Source organism: Buteo buteo, chromosome Z (genome assembly GCF_964188355.1).
Source record: "Buteo buteo chromosome Z, bButBut1.hap1.1, whole genome shotgun sequence".
Lineage (NCBI taxonomy): Eukaryota > Metazoa > Chordata > Aves > Accipitriformes > Accipitridae > Buteo > Buteo buteo.
Window position 1 is genome coordinate 22,707,017 of NC_134204.1, and position 20,591 is coordinate 22,727,607.

At 40.5% G+C, this 20,591-nt stretch overlaps 1 protein-coding gene across 4 annotated transcripts in view; it reads left to right on the forward strand.

The window, feature by feature from the left end:
* Positions 1-20,591, forward strand: part of KIF2A (kinesin family member 2A) — a 60,592-nt gene that overhangs the window by 14,332 nt on the left and 25,669 nt on the right. For 2 of the 4 annotated variants that reach the window (XM_075019788.1, XM_075019785.1), the window contains exons 2-8: positions 9,357-9,451; positions 12,234-12,353; positions 12,788-12,842; positions 14,888-15,010; positions 15,576-15,676; positions 18,034-18,129; positions 18,918-18,972. In XM_075019788.1, the coding sequence (XP_074875889.1) occupies positions 9,357-9,451; positions 12,234-12,353; positions 12,788-12,842; positions 14,888-15,010; positions 15,576-15,676; positions 18,034-18,129; positions 18,918-18,972 (645 nt within the window). Of the gene's footprint in view, positions 1-8,289; positions 8,309-9,356; positions 9,452-12,233; positions 12,354-12,787; positions 12,843-14,887; positions 15,011-15,575; positions 15,677-18,033; positions 18,130-18,917; positions 18,973-20,591 lie in introns of those variants that run through there. The other 2 variants (XM_075019787.1, XM_075019786.1) reach the window with 2 other exon arrangements.

Sequence of the window (20,591 nt, forward strand, 5' to 3'; positions counted from 1 at the left end):
GCTCCTGTGGAAGGCAGTCTGGAGCTTCTGTGGGATATTGCACCTTGTCCTCCTTCACAGTGTTGGAAAAGGAGATACTCCTAAAATACTGAAACATGTAGAGATAGGCTCACTCTTCTTGTACAGGTGTGTTTGTACAAGCCATAAAAGAAAGCACAGAGTACTAAATGAGTGTGAACAAATGTAATCTGTAAATAGTTGGTATATGTTGACAGCAAGGTGCTAGTGCAGCTTCCTCGGGTGAATAGCAGAGGCAGACCACTTAGTAACATAAAGGTAAAATGTGTTCAGTTTATTGAAAGGTTTCTAGGGGACTTAACAGTAGTATGTATTAGATATGATTGGACAGGTGCTTCCTTCCAAAAATACCTCTTTCTGTGGCTAAGTTATATGTGGAGAACTTATCCACTCTTAAAAGCGATAGGATGACTGTACAGCACAGTACAGCTGAGATAACTTGCTGATAAATACCTAAATGTCAGTGCATCTGTTGGCCATCATGATGTGATACTTCTGCATGAATTGAGCTGCTTTAGAAACAAGTCTCCTTTCTCATTCTTTCACCTCCAGATGCAATATGTAGCTGTAGCTTCCAAATGCTATGGTGGTGAGATGCTGTTGACAACCTTTTGTGAAGCCAGTGGGATGACTGCCATTGATTTCACTGGCAATTGAAGCTTCTGAAAGCAAATAAAGGGAAGATGTTTTAGGAGGAGCTCACTAATGTAAAATAATGCCCTTTGAAATGTGCTTAAAAGAGTATTACCTCCCCACCCCCAAAAGAAACTGGGCCTGCCTTGAAGGGAAGTAAGAAACCAAAGTGTTCCTCTAACTGGGGAAACCACAGGAAACTTGTTTTGAATGTAAAGGAAAACTTTAGAGATTCACTTGCATAATGAAAGGTCAGCAGAAAAACCCAATGAATCACAATGTGAAAAGATTAGAGATGTGGCAATTATTAGAGAAGCAAAAACTGTGACAGTAGCGCTGTGATGCAGCTTTAGGTAACTGCTTTAGAGAAGGTTCGTCAGTATGGACAGTTAACAAGTTCAGCTAGACTAAGCATGGCAAATTATAATGTAGTGGTTCGACGTGGAGGGGCTTTTGGTTGAATGCAAGGGCAACCGTAGTCATTTGTGTCCTGTTTGCTGTGTGAGGGACATTAAATGGGCTGTTTGTATTTTGAAGCTCAATATAATACACAGTTCAGTGGCATGTCTATGTGTTGTTTTTTTCACCCCTCCTCATTTATGAGTGGATTGTCAGTAAGATCTGTGAACTTTGTTTTTCTAAAGCACTACGTTTGATTGGTTTTTGCACAGAAATTAGGTACATATCTTAGATGGGGATTTTTCTGAGTTTGGTAGCTTTCTAGATTGGGCAAGAGTAGATTAAGGTGGATTTTAATTTGATGCTAAAATATACAGGCAGATATGGGAAACTTTATTTGGCTAATACTAGCTTCTGTTTGCAAAATCCCTGTCTGTTAACATTGTAGAGGTTCATAGAGATCATAAAATGTGGTTGTAGCATGCTTGTCATTTGAAGAACTTGGGTATTGCTATGATAATTTAGAGAATAAAACAAAATGACTTGGTAGCTAGGGATCATTCACAAAAAATATTAAAATATATCTTTAATTAAAATTATATTTTTTTTTAATATTTAAGAACTTGCTTTAGAAATATGGCAGGTACTGTGTATCTTTAGTGACACATTTGACAGTGTGATAACAGTATTAACTAAGGTAACAGATAAGACGATAAGAAAGACTGGCAAAACCAAAATAAATCTACATGATGAAGTAAAACAAAACTAAAGCATAACTGTGGTAGATACAAAGAAAATAAAAGGCTCCTTGTTTGTGGATAAATGAAACTTTGAAACAAAATAAAATCAAATATGTTTAGTGTTGTGGTGAAAGAAACATCTGTCACTAGTAACTGCCAGTTTTTCCTTGGGGGATTAGCAGCAGGACTTCTGTGTAGCACGAGGACCATGACAAGTGCGGGTTGCCTGAATAGGGATGTTGCCATAGTTGATATTGCTGGAGACATTAGCCTGGAATTCTCTTTTTCCTTGGGATTTTTCCCTTGAAGTTTGGTATGGGCATTGTTCAGTGAATAGAGGATTATTTTTTACCTCCCTGAGCAATGTGAGAGCAGGAGAGCTGTATTGGGTCTGGCTGAGATGGAGTTAATACTCCCCACAGCAGCCCTCATAGCACTGTGCCCTGCATCAGTAGCTAGAAAGGTGTTGATAACACACCAGTGTTTTGGCTACTGCTGAGCAGTGCTCCCACAGCATCAAGGCTGTCTCCCCAACATTTTTGCCCTCCCCTCAATGGCAGGCTGGGGCAGGGCAAGATCTTGGGAGGGGACACAATCAGGACAGCTGACCTAAACTAACCAAACAGATATTCCATACCATATGACGTCAGCTCAGATATAAAAGCTAAGTAAAGGGAGACAGAGGGGGGGCATTTTGTCTTCCGGAGCAACCACTACGCGTACTGAAGCCCTGCTTCCCGAGAAGTGGCTAGACATCGCCTGCTGATGGGAAGTAGAGAATAACATCATTTGTTTTTTTCTTTGCTTTTGCGCGCGCAACCTTTGCTATCACTGTATTAAAATGTCCTTATCTTGACCCACGAGCCTTTTGTTATATTTTCTCCCCCCCAGCTGAGGAGGGGGAGTGATAGAGCGGCTTTGGTGGGCGCCTGGCATCCAACCAGGGTCAACGCGCCACAAGAGCCCTTCCACCAGAGTCACCAGGATTGGAGCCTGTAGGCAGGAGACAATTTTCTGGACCATGGTAATTCTGGTAAATGCAATGGCTGTATTTGCAGCCTCATGTTTCTTCTAAACTTTTTTTTTTGTGTGTGTGTACATGTAACTTGGGGTTTGTATTACTTTTAAAAGAGAGTGAAGAAAGTTCAGATTTTCGCAATTTTGAGTATCAAGTGGCAGATGGTGAAGGTCAGTCCTGCCCAGGTGTCTCTAGATGAGATAACATTCATGTTAGTACCTCATGAACATGATCAGAAAAAGCATGATAATTTCACAAATGCCTGTTATAATCATTTAAGGGATGGGTAGCTTCTGTTGCAGTGGTCATCAGCAAGAGTCTGTAGCAGATGTTAAGTTGTAGTATATTTTTGCATTCATCTATGAGACATCTACTGTTGATGCACTTAGAAAAGCTGAGTGCTGGTCTGATGGACTACTGCCTAGGCTAATATAACACATTTGTGCTCCTAAAGAAGTGGCAAGTTCAGAGGATGTAGCATAAGCTGTGAGTTTCCTTTACCGAAAGTTGGGTCTGTTAACATTGCTATAGTCTGGACCTGCTAAAAATAATTGCCTCGGTTTGAGCTGACAAGCCTTTGTCATGGTTTAAGCCCAGCCAGCAGCTAAGCACCAGGCAGCTGCTCGCTCACTCCTCCGGCCTCGGTGGGATGAGGAGGAGAAAATATAAAGAAGAGCTCATGGGTCGAGACAAGGACAGGGAGGGATCACTCACCAGTTATGGTCTCGGGTGAAAACCAGACTCAACTTGGGGAAAAAACCAAAATCAATGTCATTTACTATCACTAAAATCAAAACAGGATAATGGGAGGTAAAACCAAATCTTAAAACACCTTTCCCCCACCCCGCCCTCTTTCCCAGGCTCAACTCCACTCCCAATTTTCTCTACCTCCTCCCCCTCCCAGCAGCACAGGGGGATGGGGAATGGGGGTTGTGGTCAGTCCATCACACGTTGTCTCTGCCGCTCCTTCCTCCCCAGGGAGAGGACTCCTCACTCTTTCCCTGCTCCAGCGTGGGGTTCCTCCCACAGAAGACAGTCCTTCACAAACTTCTCCAATGTGGGTCCTTCCCACAGGCTGCAGTTCTCCATGAACTGCTCCAGCGTGGGTCCTTTCCATGGGCTGCAGTCCTTCAGGCACAGACTGCTCCAGCGCGGGCTTTCCCATAGAGTCACGGCCATCTTTGGGGGCATCCCCCTGCTCTGGCGTGGGCTTGTCCCCGGGCTGCAGGTGGGCATCTGCTCCCCCACTCCCCTCCATGGGCTGGGGGGGGACAGCCTGACGTCTCACCACGGGCTGCAGGGGCATCCCCTCCTCTCCCTCCTTCTTCACTGACCTTGCTGTCTGCAGAGGGGTTTCTCTCACATTCCATTCTCCTCCCACCCTGCAGATTCCCCTCTTAAATCTGTTCTCCCAGAGGTGCTACCACTGTCACTGATGGGCTCAGCCCTGGTCTGACTTGGATCCAGGGAAGCTTTGAGCAGCTTCTCACAAGAGCCACCCTCCAGCCCCTCCCCCACTACCAAAACCCCACCACACAAACCCAAACCAGACTTAAACAACTGTATGCTGGTCGTAGCGTAATGCTGCCAGGCAGAGTTCTGCTACATTTTTTGGGGGGGAGGAATGAGAGGGTCATAGTGGAAATTGTGAACCTTTCTTCTCCATAACCTGATCCAGAGCCTGTGTGTAAATTTTTATTTATTATGGCTCAAAGGTATTTCTAAGACTTCACAAAACTTTTGCATGAGATGTGTGAGTACAGTCCATTGGGGCGGGTGCACTTGTAGTTATGTGGAAGGGTGGGGAATACTGTGGTCTTTTTCCAGCTTTATTTCTTGAGTCATTTGGGAGAGTGCAAAGGGGTTTGAGTTACATGTCAGCCAGTGCTGTAGACCAGACTGTAATTTTAGAAAACACCACCCATATTTAATACTGATAACTTACATTTCTGAAAATATTAAGAAGATGAAAAAAACATGGTTTTAGTACTGTCGTTGATCACTGCTTCAGAGTTGTGGTGGTTTGGAGAAGTTTTGCAGGTAAATAATGTTTGGTTTGCTTAGAGGTAAGGATCTAAGTACAGCTTGGTATTTGCGATCAGTTGGCACTGCTACCTAGATTGAAGATTAGTAAAATGTTTGATTTAGCCCTGGTTATTTGCTTTTGCTGCTGCTTCCTGAACGTTGTTCTGCACCAACAGCTACCCTAAGAACTCCTACAATAGAGGGGATTTATCTGCTATTTCTGCAGGTATTTATGCTTGCTTTCTTCTGTTTGTCAAATGTTCATCAGATGACTAGGAAGAGAGGGATTGGAGAGTTGATGTTCTTCACTTGTATCAATTAGGGTGAGAATATTGTAATGTGTATTTAAGGTAATGGTAAAGTATTGGCTTTACATATGTTCGTGTTATTTTCCTGTATTTGCAGCAATATTTTCTTCATGCTTTAGTCAGTAGGAGAAAAGCCAGATGCCACATGTTGTATGACAGAACATCTTTACACAAATAATAGCCATTTCAAATAACTTCTCCATTAGTTTTGAGCCGTATAGCAATGGAACGACTTCCCAGAAAAAGTTTTGCCTGTGATGTGAATTCTAATCATGTAAGGAGAGGCACTAGAAATTAAAGAAACACCGAGTGAAGAGTTGGTTTATCAGCACTATGGCTCTACTTTCTTCTTTTGTTTTTGAGATGTGTGCGAAGATAGTCTTTCTTGAATCACTTGTTCCTTTTTCAGTTTGTTGTAATGCATGTTTGTGTTTACATGGACATGTTTGCATTTCAGATTTTGATACCAGCTCTAGAAAATGCACCAGAAATCAGGGACATTGCCTTCAACCACTCTCTGCAGATTGATTTGGCTCTTACGCTTTAGCATTTGCAGCTTGGTCTTGCTTTATATGCTAGACGAAGTTTATGCCAGCCTAATTGGTTGCTGGCATTCCTGAATTTCACAGCTGCTGTATTCAGCTGTGTACTAGAAAAATATAATGGAATACTGTTTGCAGAGAGCAAGAGGCAATTGTAAAGATGTAAATGTGCTTTCTGGCACTTCAATAGCATGTAAACTTTCAGTAACACAAAGAATTTTTAGGAACAAATTGTATGGGTACATTGCCAGTTTAAACATTATATTATACATTTTCTATTTAAGCTGAGAATATTTGGAAGATGGACATAACTTTTCTTTTTGTTAGTGTTCTTTTTTATTCAGTCCTGACTTTCTTGGCCAGGGAACAGATGAAATCTGGCACAGAGATGGAAGGTTTATTGTGATTCTTTTGTTACGGCACACTGGCTTACTGTGTTTGTGAGAGAGTTTGGTATTTTCTATTCATTCATCAGCCTGCTTTGATCTCCTTTCACTTGTTATGGCAAAGATTAAAACTTTTAAAATTATTATTTGTTCTCTGTCAAAAGTAATAGAGCACAGGAGCAGGTAATAGGTTTTATATGATGGCTCTGTGACTAATACAGTGTCATAGGTTTCAGCTGTGAATAGTGCTTTTCTTCAAAATATATAGAATTTGGTAACATACTAAAGATTATCATAATATTGTATAGAAAATGTTTCACTAAACTTACATTTTTCATGTACTGTTTTTCTCTTGATTTTGGATTGACAGCTGGACCAAGCCTTAAAATAGTAGCAGAAGATTATACCAATGTAAGCTTGAGGAGTCTTCCAGTTCCCACGGTTTCTGTTCTTGTGGTCCTGTTGGGTTTTGTCTGGAATAGAGTTAGTTTTCTTTCTGGTAGCTGGTATAGTGTTAAGTTTTGGGTTCAGTATGAGAATAATGTCGATAACACACTGATGTTTTAGTTGTTGTTGAGCAGTGCTTACACTAAGTCAAGGGCTTTTCAGCTTCTCATGCTGCCCTGCCAGCGAGGAGGCTGGAGGGGCACAAGAAGTTGGGAGGGGAGACACAGCCAGGACAGCTGACCCGAACAGGCCAAAGGGGTATTCCATACCATGTGGTGTCATGCCCAGTATGTAAACTGGGGCGAGTTGGCCTGGGTAGGGGAGGGGGTTTGTGCAAATTGTTGCTTGGGAACTAACTGGGCATCGGTCAGTAAGTGGTGCGCAGTTGTGTTGTGCATCACTTTTTTTGTATATTCCAATTCTTTTATTTTAGTTATTGTCATTTTATTATCATTATTATTTTCTTCCTTTCTGTCCTATTAAACTGCTCTTATCTCAACCCATGAGTTTTACTTTTTTTCCCAATTCTCTCTCTCCCATCCCACTGGGTGGGTGGGGAGTGAACGAGCAGCTGCGTGGTGCTTAGTTGCTGGCTGGGGTTAAACTATGACAGGTCCCAGCACGCTCTTTGTAGAAGTGGCAGGAGTGGCACTGCTAAAGGAAGACAGTGGCATCTGTTGCTACTTTGCTGATGGACCAGACAGCTAACTGAAACAGTTCTACAATGGAGTGTTCTTGCACAAAATTAAGTCCCTAGAGGTTATTAAATGCAGAAAAATTAATGGAGAGTTGTATTGAGGACCTTGCATAAAGAAAGCTTGCACAAAAATGCTCATCCAAGGAAATAAGGTACGAGAGCATCATGCTCAGTGGGTCTGCTTCAGCCCAGGGACCAGCAGAATTTGGGCAGGGTCCTGAGGGCAGGATGCGTGCCTACATAATGTCCTTTGGGCAAGGGGAAATGGAGGAGCGCCCATGCATGGAGGGGAGAGTATGGTGGTGGTCCCTGGCAGCACCTTAGTGAGGAATGCAGGCTGGACTGTCCCTGCAGAGCACACAGCTGTAGTGCCTGGGAGATTGGTGCTTGGGAAGCACAAATGGAAGGGTTTGTTCAGGCAAAACACAGGCCAGGGAAATAAAACCTAGTGAAATGCTGGAGGGAAGGAACAAGTGAAGAAAAGGGGGAGGCTTTTTTTTTTTTTTTTTAGTTAAAAGACTACTTAACCTTCCTTAGTGGTGGAGTGAGTTTTACGCTTTGGGCAAGGACAAGCGTGGAGGTTGTAAATGCATATATGATATATGTTGCTGGTGAGGTGAGCACCACGGATGTGAAAGCAGTGCTGCCCAGGGGTGCTGCCTGCTCTGTAAGCCCCCAAGTGCTATGCTTTGCCTGAATTTCAGTTAGTCTCTTCCTCTGCAGTTTATATTGGAGTACACAGATTTGCTGTGTACATGATGCTTCCCCATAGTCTCTCTTCTTGCTTAATTTTAACTAGGTGTGAATAAAAGAAATATTAACAGTATACATTTGTTACTTGTGCCATTGGGTGAGATCATTTGGAATACCAGTTAAGGTTTTTCTTCCTTTCTGTCCCTCAATAGGCCCTAGGGTCTTAGACTGTGTAAAAAAATTAACTTTGGAAAACTCAAATGAAGACTGAAATGGCTAAAACAGAAGTTTGAAACAATCAGCGGAGGAGAAAACTGGAGTGAATTTGGGGAGCTGGGAGCTTTAGTAAAGGAGAAGAGAAGGTGCAAGGTGGAGGAGACCCGGACCAGAGCAGAGGGATGTGTAAGGACCACGGTGTGTTTCAGCCCTAGCAGGTGCCCGGCAGCCGCAGCATATGCACAGAATGCTCCAGGACAGCTGCTCGTGCTTTGGGAGCTGCACGTAGCCCTTGGGGCACCTGGAGGGTGGCTGGCGTGAGGGATTGCTTGTTCGTGGTATGGCTTGTTAAAGGAGGGTGTTAGAGGAGCAGTTGCATTGGACTCTGCTTTAGGAATCCCAATTCTGGGTACTCTTTTGGCAAAGCACAGATGTGAAATCAATGTGACACCTGAGTCTCGGTCCTTTTGTGTCATTGCACGGCTGCTCTGCTCTTCCAATTGCTCCTTGCTACTGTACATAGGAAATAAGACACAAAAAATTGTAGTAAACTATTATTTAAGAAAAAAAATCCTTATTCCTACTGAAAGTTTACTGGTTTTATGGTACTTTAGGGGGGCTTGCTGGCTTTGGGTCTTTCACTGAGGAAGTCAAAGCAATGGCACCTTAACTCCAGCTCAGCTGTCTGTGTAAGCAAGTGTTTTTAAAATGATGATTTGTGTTATTTTAGCAGGCAGTTTAATTTTAGTTGAATTACCAACTGATTGGATGCCCATAAGAAATGGATATCAGAATACAATTTCAGAGGGCTTCACTCCTGCGTTGGGACGTGTAATGTTGTATCAGCCTAGAGAAGGGGGGCAAACAAGCCTTTGTGGAGCGCATCTCAGGAGACTTTACTGCCCATTGGAGACTTGTGGTTTTGGGATTTTCTTCTCTCAAGAGAAGAGAGTCTAAGTGGTGTGGCTTTCATGTGGTGTTTTGTTTACTTACCTCTTGGTTTTCTGTTCATTGAGCTTTTCACTTGTATGCTGACTGCCCCATTACAGCCTCTGCTGGCAGATCAGGTCTGAGCCACTTCACAGTGTGTGGCCAGGCATCTTCTGTTTATCACCTCATTTTTTTTAACCCTCTTCTTCCTGCCTCTCTCTGCGTGTCTCAGTGCAGGGATGAAAATAACTTCTGGAACATTTTTCCACCAGTTAGTAAATGATCATTTGTGTTTGCGTTCCAGGCCGAATTCACCAGGCTATGGTAACATCCCTAAATGAAGATAATGAAAGTGTAACTGTTGAATGGATTGAAAATGGAGATACTAAAGGCAAAGAGGTAAAATTAATAATTTTAGAACTTTTCTGTTTTAAAAAATGTGTAATCTGCATGAATATTACTTTGTAATTTGCACTGGAAACAAAAAGAACATATAAATCTTAATTTGCTTGATTTTTTGTTACAGACTGTTTTGCATGGGAGCTGTTGGGCAGATGCTCACTTCTGTTGTATTATATTTGACTTCCTGAGCTCTGTGTTATAACTTTTAAATAGTTCTATTCATCAATTGATTTTGAACCAGATTACAAAGGCTGACCTTGTTATCCTCTTTTTACAAGTAGAAGAATGAAATTTTTGAGAGGGAGAATGACCTGCAGTTCAGACAGGGAACTAGTGGGAGAACTAGATTAGAAATCTTTTTGTGTTTGTATTATTGAGGAGTTGAACAGCTAGTCTGTTTGCTTTTTTATTTATTTTTGCCAATATTTTTCCAGCCTTGCTTTGCTTGAGAAATTGTGTCTTTGTGTAATGCTTCGCTATCCTCTCTTTCTTTAAATTTTGGACCATGTTAGCCATTTGCAGCTGAGATTTGGAGAAGCATCTCAGAAATAATAACACTTCATTGGTTTTGTGAAAACACAGGAAAAAGAAATAAAAAATTGCGAGAAAGTTCTGGTGATCTCATCAGCTGAGCTCATCCCTCTGGACACACAGAATCTGTACAGTAGTGAGGTAATTGAAAGATCCAGCCAGAGGAAATCATAGAATCATTCAGGTTGGAGAAGACCTTTAAGATCATTGAGTCCAACCATCAACCATGCCCACTAAACCATGTCCTGAAGTGCCTTGTCTATGCACTTTTTGAATACCTGCAGGGATGGTGACTCCACCACTGCCCTGGGCAGCCTGTTCCAATACCTGACAACCCCCTCAGGAAAGAAATTTTTCCTAATATCCAACCTAAATCTCCCTTGCTGCAACTTGAAGCCATTTCCTCTCATCCTAACCCTAGTTACTTGATAGAAGAGACCAGCACCCACCTCACTACAACCCCCCTTCAGGCAGTTGTAGAGAGCAATAAGGTCTCCCCTCAGCCTCCTCTTCTCCAGACTAAACAGCCCCAGTTCCCTCAGCTGCTCCTCACAAGACTTGTGCTCCAGGCCCCTCACCAGCTTGGTTGCCCTTCTCTGGACACGCTCCAGCACCTCCATGTCTTTCCTGTAGTGAGGGGCCCAAAACTGAACACAGGACTCGAAGTGCGGCCTCACCATTGCCCAGTACAGGGGGAGGATCACCTCCCTGCTCCTGCTGGCCACACTATTTCTGATACAGGCCAGGATGCCGTTGGCCTTCTTGGCCACCTGGGCACACTGCTGGCTCGTATTCAGCCGGCTGTCGACCAGCACCCCCAGGTCTTTCTCTGCCGGGCAGCTTTCCAGCCACTCTTCCCCAAGCCTGTGGCGCTGCATGGGGTTGTTGTGACCCAAGTGCAGGACCCGGCACTTGGCCTTGTTGAACCTCATACAATTGGCCTCAGTCCATCGATCCAGCCTGTCCAGATCCCTCTGTAGAGCCTTCCTACCCTCAAGCAGATCAACCCTCCCTCCCAACTTGGTGTCATCTGCGAACTTGCTGAGGGTGCACTCGATCCCCTCATCCAGATCATTGATAAAGATATTAAAGAGAACTGGCCCCAAAACTGAGCCCTGTGGAACACCACTTGTGACCCGCTGCCAACTGGATTTAACTCCATTCATCACAACCCTTTGGGCTCGTCCATCCAGCCAGTTTTTCGCCCAGCAAAGAGTACACTTGTCTAAGCCATGAGCCACCAGCTTCTCAAGGAGTGTGCTGTGAAAGACAGTGTCAAAGGCCTTGCTGAAGCCCAGGTAGACAACATCCACAGCCTTTCCCTCATCCACTAGGCGGGTTACCTGGTCATAGAAGGAGATCAGGTTGGTCAAGCAGGACCAGCCTTTCATGAACCCACACTGGCTGAGCCTGATCCCCTGGTTGTCCTGCACATGCCATGTGAGCGCACTCAAGATGAACTGTTCCATAATGTTCCCCAGTACTGAGGTCAGGCTGACAGGCCTGTAGTTCCTCAGATCATCCCTCCAACCCTTCTTGTAAATGGGCATCACATTGGCAAGCCTCCAGTCGTCTGGGACCTCCCCCATTGACCAGGATTGCTCATAAATGATGGAGGGTGGCTTGGCAAGCTCCTCCGCCAGCTCCCTCATGGGAGTATGTAGATACCAAAGCGCTTTAGGATTTTTAGGAAACCAAGTTACAATAGACCTGAGGCCAGCTATATTTAAGGTCCTGAGGTCCTGCCCTTCCCCCCTTACATTTTACAGCATTATGAATGAGGAACACTTAAAAGAAAAAAATACAGCATGATAAATTCAACATGGTTTCAACTGTGCTCTTATTTTTTGGGTGGATGTAATTCGTCTGTTTCTTTTGCACTGTTTGAGAAATTTCAAATAATTGAGACCTCTTTATGAATGTCTTTCATATTTTGCAGTAATTGTCAAATTACTGCCGTAATACTAACTACTTCTGTTTTAATTTAATCACTTTACAAAATTATGAATATCTGTTGGTCGTTTTTAATTCATCCCTTTTGAAGGGTGTGTTTTCAGCTAATACAAAGACCAAAGCTTATGCTGTTTTTAGTGAACACAAAACACGACAATTCCAGTTTTAGAATTAACAAATTGTAGGGTAAAAACCCTAAATATATTTACTGTTTATTCTCAGACCTAACAGGAGAAATGGAGAGGGTGAATACTGTTTTAAGATTCATAAATGTGTTTTATATTTTTTTACACAGATTGACCTGGAGAGCATATTTTCACTTAACCCAGATCTTGCACCTGATGAAGATATTGAACCTAGTCCAGAGACACCACCACCACCTACCCCATCAGCCAAAGTAAACAAGATTGTGAAGGTTGGTAATATCTATGCAACATGTTCATGTTAAACTTATAATACTCCTATACATGTTGTTATGCTTGAATTCTGAGTTTTAACTTTTGTGTCTGTGGAGCTATTTGATAACTGCGTTCCTTTATTTTTCCTATGGTGAATAGTGGTTTTCAAACATTTTTTAAGAACAGGTTTGGCAGAGAGGTAGTTGGGAACTAGGGTACCTAAATATATCTCAAGGAAAAATATCGAAGAGGTTTTTGAGGTTGTTTTGAAAGAGTATGTATAGTTCAAGCAGTCTTCACCCTAGGCTCTTCAGGGAGAGATTTGCCAGCAATCACCTCTGTATTGCTGATGTCGTGTTATTTTCATTCACTGGAAAGAAGCAGAGGTGGGGCTGCAGTTTTTTTGTTCAATAATATGGTCATCAAATAACAGGGATTTTTTTCTTTATAGAGTCGACGAACTGTGGCATCTATTAAGAATGACACCCCTGCCAGAGATAACAGAGGTAAATGTTATCTCTTTCCATTTCAAGGAAGTTAAAAATATGGGAACATGGTAACCTCCTGCTCATCTAACATTCCTTAATAGTTCTGCATTTCTCATTCGGTATGTATGCATGTGACATGTAAAAGACATGGTATGTCATTCCTAGAATTATTCCTATGTATATTTAGGAATTCATGCTGTACAAATAGTCTTTATATGCAAGTTTAAGCAATACAGCATTAGGAAAGTTAAGCTGAATGAACTGAAGGTGCAAAAATTTGAAGTTAATTAATTATGCTACATTAAGTCTTGTGTGGACTTTTCCAAGTTAAAGCATCCTCAGTTTGCTTCAGGTTAATTCAGTGTTTCAATATACACTAAGTAGTGTGCTTAAAATTCTTACACTTTCAATCTTTTGACTTACGTTTGTAACAGTCTGTGTGTAAACATTCATTCAAAGGGTACTTAAGCCCTATGAGTTAATTCTCACTCTACAGATAATAGCAAAAAATCTACAAAAATGCTGAAATACCACAGGAGGATAGGTGAAAAGCATGTATTGGATGAATACAGATGTAATGTATTTTATAACATCAGAAAGAATAGTTACTGCTTATTGTTTTCATTTTCTCTCCTGCATTAAACTTAACTAACTTGTACAGAAGATGGTGATGATTCTTTTTCCAAACATTAATCTACTGTCATTAATTCAGACTAGATCCCAGTCCACCTGTTTAACTTGAAAAAAAGTGGGCTTGCATATCTTTGCAAGTGTTCAGACTCTTCTGGTGGATGATTGGGGACCACTTTCACCCTTCCGCCATTTGCCGCTGGAGGTGTTAAACAAATTGAAAATCTCATAAGGCGGGGATAAGTTTTTTCAAACTAGTATGGTTTAAATTTGAGACATCACACTGATGGGCTTTCCTTGCATCCATACATGTTGTTGTTTGTAGTAAATGGTCTGTTTGGTATGGAATAACCCCGTAACTTGTATTTTAGTAGGTCTTATGCATCTTACTATTCACAGTTGGCCTAAGTATTTGTTCTTTGTTGGCCTTGTAATTAAGCTTTTCTCAGCACACTGCCTTATTTTGTGTAGTCAATTTGTGCTATAAACTAGAGCTCCTTTCATATTTGGAATGCTGTGGGTATTCGTGTTGTCTGTCTGTTCCGTTCGATACCTGTTTCCATAGTTGTCTCCTTGTTGCACAGTGAGCTTGCCTTTGTTTGGAGTGTTATCTCTGGCTGCTCATCAAAGGTGATACCTTCACTTTCGTACTCTTCTGGCAGACTCTGTTGGGAGTGTGTGCAGGAAATGGGCCAGCTGAAGCAGAGCTGCTTGAAGTAACTCTTTGAAAAACAGTTTAAAGCATTCAGCTCTACCAAAGAGGCTTGCATGGTCACTACTCCCACTGCATTCACTAGGAACAGACATCACTGCATCTTCAGAAACTGGCATCCTTAGCACATATAGAATCAATGCATAACTTTAGACATATTGATATTATCTGTATAACTTCCAGTATAGTGTCAAAAAGGTTTGTTTCTTCCACTCACAGATTGAGCTGCACTTCACTGTCTTTCATTTGTATCCCCTTGCTCCTCCAGAGATCCTAGGCTTAATGGGGTGGGAATATTTTATAACATCTAGAAAATGTGAAACAGCGGGGCTTCTTTTCTTACTGGGTTTTTGGGCATAATCACAATATAAATAAAATTTCAGCACTTTAAGCTTCAGGACTGCATATCTCCAAGTCCACACTTTGTTCTATGCACATAATAAGTTGTACTAATTCTGCAGCAGAGTATTTAAAAATATGCACGTGCAGCATTGGTACTTAATAATTATGTTGTGTTGGTATATAACACTAGGATAAGAAAGGCTGCATACCAAATGTCTTTATTAATAGACTTTCTACATGTATGGCTCCCTCTCACCTCCAATAAATTGCTATGTCTGGAAATGGGCCTTGTTTTATCTCGTCATAACAAAGCATTTCAGAATCAGATAGAAATGTTACTCTTCTGTGTCAAGATAAGCTTTGTGCTTTTCCTTTGCAGTGGTTGGTTCTGCACGTGCGCGACCTACTCAGCTTCCTGAGCAGTCTTCCTCCTCTCAACAGAATGGTAGTGTTTCAGATATATCTCCAGTTCAAGCTGCAAAAAAGGAATTTGGACCCCCTTGTATGTAAACCGTGTATCAAGGATTCATTCATTCTGGGCGTTACATGTACATTCTCTTGGATTATGTTGTTGTCCATAAATGACAAATGGTCCACATGCACAGTTGTCGGTGGGCTTCCTTGAGGAGCTTTGTCAGAGAGCTGTGGCTAAACAAATGTACACTTTTTGTCATAGTCGTGTTAGTTTTTGGAATTTGTTTTTCCTTTTTTAACCATGGCAGTGTTGTTTTTTTTTTTTTTTTAGTTTGCCTGGGCTTTCTTTTAATTCAAACCAAGAGATCACATGTATCTGTCCCAATATTTTTTGAGGGTCATTGTCCTTATATTTTTGGTCATGTAACTATTGTCCCATTCCCATTATTTTTTTCTAATTCATTCATTTTATGAATTTTAGAAATAAAATTGCCATAATTATTCTGTTTCTGATCATAATACTGATTTGCTTGAAAAGATAGTTGATATAAATGCATTCTAAGTATAGATAAATTAATATAATTGAAATGTTACAGTGTAAATGCTAAATTCATGCAACACTGAAAATATAAAATTATATCATTTTCTTTAAGCACGTAGAAAATCTAATTGTGTAAAAGAGGTTGAAAAATTGCAAGAGAAACGTGAAAAAAGACGGTTACAGCAGCAGGAACTTAGAGAAAAAAGAGCTCAGGTTAGTATTTTTAGCTTGAATGGAAAATGTATGTCAGCAAGAGAAGAAGTTTGTAAAATCGTTATGCTTTTTTCAGTCTTTAATAATTTTTATGAACTGTAATAATCTTGAAATTAAATGTTTTTATCCTGTATACAAGTTTGATAAATATTTTGGTGCTTGGCAGCATTGCTTTCATAGCTGTTACTTTAGACAGCTTTCCCCCTCTTTTTCTTCCTACAGAAATAACTGCTTACAATTGCTTATCTTGCTGTATGTTCTTTAAAGATCAGGTACTGATGATAGCTGTTTCTTAGGGAAGGTATATTGTTGAAAATAATCAAACCTTTGGCTTTTAGATAGGTCTGTTATTCTACAGGAGGTATTATAGCATTATGATAAATTGTTCTTTATGATCTTTGATGCTTTGTAGGAGATTCATTTGAGGCTCAAGTTTGAACAGCGACTTTAGTTTTTATCCTTAAACCAGTCTGTGCATTTATAATTTAGCTTTGCATCATGCAAGCAGCTTGGGAGCAAATTGTTAGAAACCTGTGTGAAAGAAATGAAGTTGCTAATCCTTGAGAAAAATCTCTTAATATTAAATGACTTTCTGTCACAGTAGTGTAAAAGCTTTAGCAAAACTAGTAGTGTAATCTTGTTGGCAACCCTGTGCGTATGTGTTAGTCTTTAAAGAGATACTACCAATCCACTACTGCCATGAGAAGTAACAACCACCAAGTAAATAATTCAGGCAATTTGCTTCATGGTTTAATGATGTTTCTAAGTTGACCTAAAATCACCTATGTTGAATTCATGTTCTCTAATTTCCATCCATTTAAACAAATGCAAAACATTACTATGTCTTTTTGTGTGAGGAACAAATATTTTTTGGCTTCATATATTAAGATACTTTGATGTGGTACTACAGGTAAAATTTTTATTTTATTGCTCCTGTGAAAACTGCCTTTGCATCTGACTCTTAAAACTTCTGTATGAGGAAGCTCTGTTTGTCTTGTTGACCTGTATGTACCTGTGCTTCATGTTGCTTTGTGTATTCTGTTGTTGTTGTTATGAAATGCAGCAATAATTAGCCAAGCACTTCCTTTAGTGGGCAAAGACCTTCAAACAAGGTTTGAAGAATATCAGGCAAACACTTTTTCCATAATAAGCAATACTGCTTTATGAGTGTTAGAAGGAAAGGTTTCAGCAGGAATACATTTTGTGTGGACTTATTGTCAGCAGTTTTTAGTTCACGGTAGTCAGGATGAACAACAGCAAGGTACAGTCAACTTCTGGTTACCAGGACGCAATTTTATCTGAAGTGAGGATTGGCTGTGTCACAGGTGCAGAGACATGAGCTGGCTCCCTTTCAGCTTGTTAACCCCAATGCAGTGCTTTCGGAGAGTGCCTACACTGTTTCCACAGCCAGCTGCGATCCAGAGGGAGTTTTGTATCATCTGGGGGGAGCCATGCAAAACTTAATAAGGTCTGACCACCAGAGCTGGCTATGTGTGGCATCAGCAGCATGTTCTGAAATGGTGTAAAAACTGACAGTTGCAGGGAGAAGTGACAGGAAGGACACTTGATCAGTTCTGCAGAGAACCAGCTTAGCTCACAGTAGGCTCAGGCTTAGCAAGGCTTGAAGGGGCTCCGTGCATGGTCTCTTACATGTCCATTCACTCTGGTACTGATGGCTCCAGGTTTAGGGATGGGAGGTCTTCTGAGCCTGGATGTAGCCTACTGTGTATGCTTGGGATTGCTTCTGCTTTTTGGGGGGGTCTAGGAGTGTTAAAAGAGTTTCCAATGCACTCAAGTAACTGTAGAAGTTAACTCAGGACCAGCAGTAGGATCAAGCTCCTTTAAGAGACTTGGATCCAGCAGGGTTGTGTTTAGAGCAGCTGGGGTGCTTGCACTATTCTCTGCAGTGTGTGTTGTACCTGTGTAATGGAGTGTATCCATTCATCCGTTGGCCCAGCTTATCTCCGATTAAGAAGCATTGACTGTATAAGCTATCTGGTGTTGTGCAGTGTTCGGAGGTGTTTCTTTAGTGTGAAGATTCCGGCAAAGGCAGGAGTAATTTCTCTTTCTTGAGTAGACTGTTAATGAGTCCTCAATTGAAAAATATTTTCTATTGCATGCCAACCAAAAACATGAAGTAGAAAGCATATAATTGTTTTGCCTTGTGATCAGTAAATTAGCTACATCAGAATGGAAAAAGGCATTAAACTTGCATTTGAGACATTTCTGGCGTTTTGGAGAAGAAATAAGATTTCAGTTAATGTGTATTTTTTCTTATAAATAAATGCAGAATATGCTGAAGTTAGTCCATTTCAGGAAGAAAAGTATATTAGAAATTCTGTTGCTTTATTCCCTAGGATGTTGATGCTACAAACCCAAATTATGAAATTATGTGTATGATAAGAGATTTCAGGGGAAGTTTGGATTATAGACCACTGACAACTGCAGATCCTGTAAGTAATCCAGCAACATGGAAGTTTTTTATCCTTCTGTATTTTTCCTGTGTTTTCAATTTTTTCAATGTATACTGCTGTCTGTAAACATGAAAAATAAGTAGTTTGATATGTATTAGTATTCATTATAATATGGGTTTATTTTTTCAGTAATTTGATGGCATATAAATTAGTAGGTGTTGAAAGTCCTAGGTTACTAAATTATTGTTAATTATGTTATGTCATTTAAATACCTTTTTACTAAAAAATAATACCAATATGTAATAAGTAGTCACTCAGTCTCTGTATTGTAAATTTTGGTGGGATGCTAGGGGAAGTGCACACAAAACATTAAGGTTCTCTGAAGAACACTGTTGAGTATAAAGATTAATATTTGATCTTTGAAGGTGATGAGGGCCTTGGTTTGCAGATAACTCAGAGGAGCAGAATCCTTAAATGATGAAGATTATTAGATCTCTGTGGAAGTCAGAGATTTTGATGATTTCTGTCAATAGCGTATCTACCCTGTTAGAGCTGGATTTGCTTGCAGTACTCCAAGATGTACCTGCTACTCTACAGGATTAGATCACTGTCTGCAGGGAGTTTTGTTAATTATGGTTCCCCCTTTTGGGCTCTTGGCTATTGTGCAGATGCAAGGGGCTTTTACATGTTCAGATGACTCGCTGTCTTAGAAATTTCTCTTTGTTTAAATGATTGGTTAATTAATTCAAGAATAGAAGTAAAACAAAGTAAAATATCATATAACTGGAATTGGGGTATAGTTTACTGAAAGATAGTTTCCTTTGCAGATTGATGAACACAGGATATGTGTTTGTGTACGAAAACGACCACTCAATAAAAAAGGTATGACCATTGAAGATTTTGCTGAATTTTTTCTCTGAAAAGTTGCTTCTGGTAGCGATATAATTTGTCTTATAGACATCTAGAAATACTGATGAAAGGTGGAACTGTTATGCTACACTATATGTGTGACAGACCCAGAAAATTCATAGACTCATGATAAGCTGGATAAAGATGGGGAGAAAAGTAGTGTTAAACTAAGAATGTCACCATTTTATGGATTGGAAGCTGAGGCACAGAGAGACTGCACGTTTTTTCCAAGGTGATCTAGGATGTATTTAGTTGATCTGGGCATTAATTCTACTCTAATTTCTTCAGTATTCTTCCATTGCATTAGGATCACCATTCTTTTAAACTATCCTTCAAGTTATCTCCTGAGCTACCCACTGAAAACTTTCATATGCATTCTTTGTACATCTGTTTTTATACTTTCGAGTGGTCTTGAATCAGACATCAAGGGAGCAATTCAGTTGCCTAAACGCTGATGTCTTATGACATTTTAGGTGCCCAAACGTGTCCAAGACATGCTCATGGGGCTAGTGGATTACAGATAAACTGGAGACTTCTGTCCCCTGGAGTTGCAGCTCAGGGCTGGGCAAAATACCCTAGGGCATGTGAAATGCCGCTAAAAAACTATTAGGTACTGGAAGGACTCCTTAGTGACTTTTTTTATATGTGATTAGTATTACAACTTTTTTTCTTACTGCCTGGTTATAAGACTGCAGTCTGTACTAAAAAAAAAAAAAAGTTCAGGTTTTCAACTCCAGTTAAATCCCAGTCTTCCCATGAAGTTCTTTACTTTCAGCAGGAAGTTATGAACGCAAATGCTTCTGGATTGCCGCCTATCTGAATCCAGTGCTTAAGTAAGCTGCATTTTGTTTTGGAAGATGTTTCTTTCCTTGTCTTTCTACTATATTTTGTATAGCTAAAGGAGTCAAAGAGCATCGCTCTGACTCTGAAACAACCTGGTATGCATTTATTATTTTTGTGCTGTCAGAACTACATGCTGAGGATTATCTGGAGCATATCCATAGGAAAATGGGAGAATTGCATGAGAAAGGGGAATGATATGTTGATACTGGTATATAGTTAGTTTTTGTCTTATTTTTTCCCTCCATGTTGCTGCTTCCCCTACCTTATTTTTCTCTTCATTTTTACTTGTACTGTTTTTTTATTCCTCTATTTTTTCTTTTATTGATCTGAAAGCAATGCATAATCTCAAAAACTGGTTAATTGAAACTATTTTCCACAACGTATTTAATAAGGGCATTCAGCATAGAAGTCTCGTAGCAGTTGAACTTCTGTTTCAGCATTGGAGGTTATCTTTAATAAAATATGACTTAGAAATCTGATACATTTGGGGGAAGTGTCACCTTCTACCTGTGCTGAAGGTGGACAAAGTGAAATTACAGTAAATGAGAGCAAGTTGTCATGGGACATGAGTTGGGAATCAGAAGTAGGACTTGATTTTGTGGAATTTGCATATCTGGGGTACTAGTGGTTTGGAGCTATTAAAAAAAAATAATTCAGAGGTGTTTGTAGGAAGACAAGTGTCTTAAGTAAAAATGAAGTTGGCACTAAAGTTATTTTGCATTTTTAAGAGTAAACTATAGTAAAAAGGT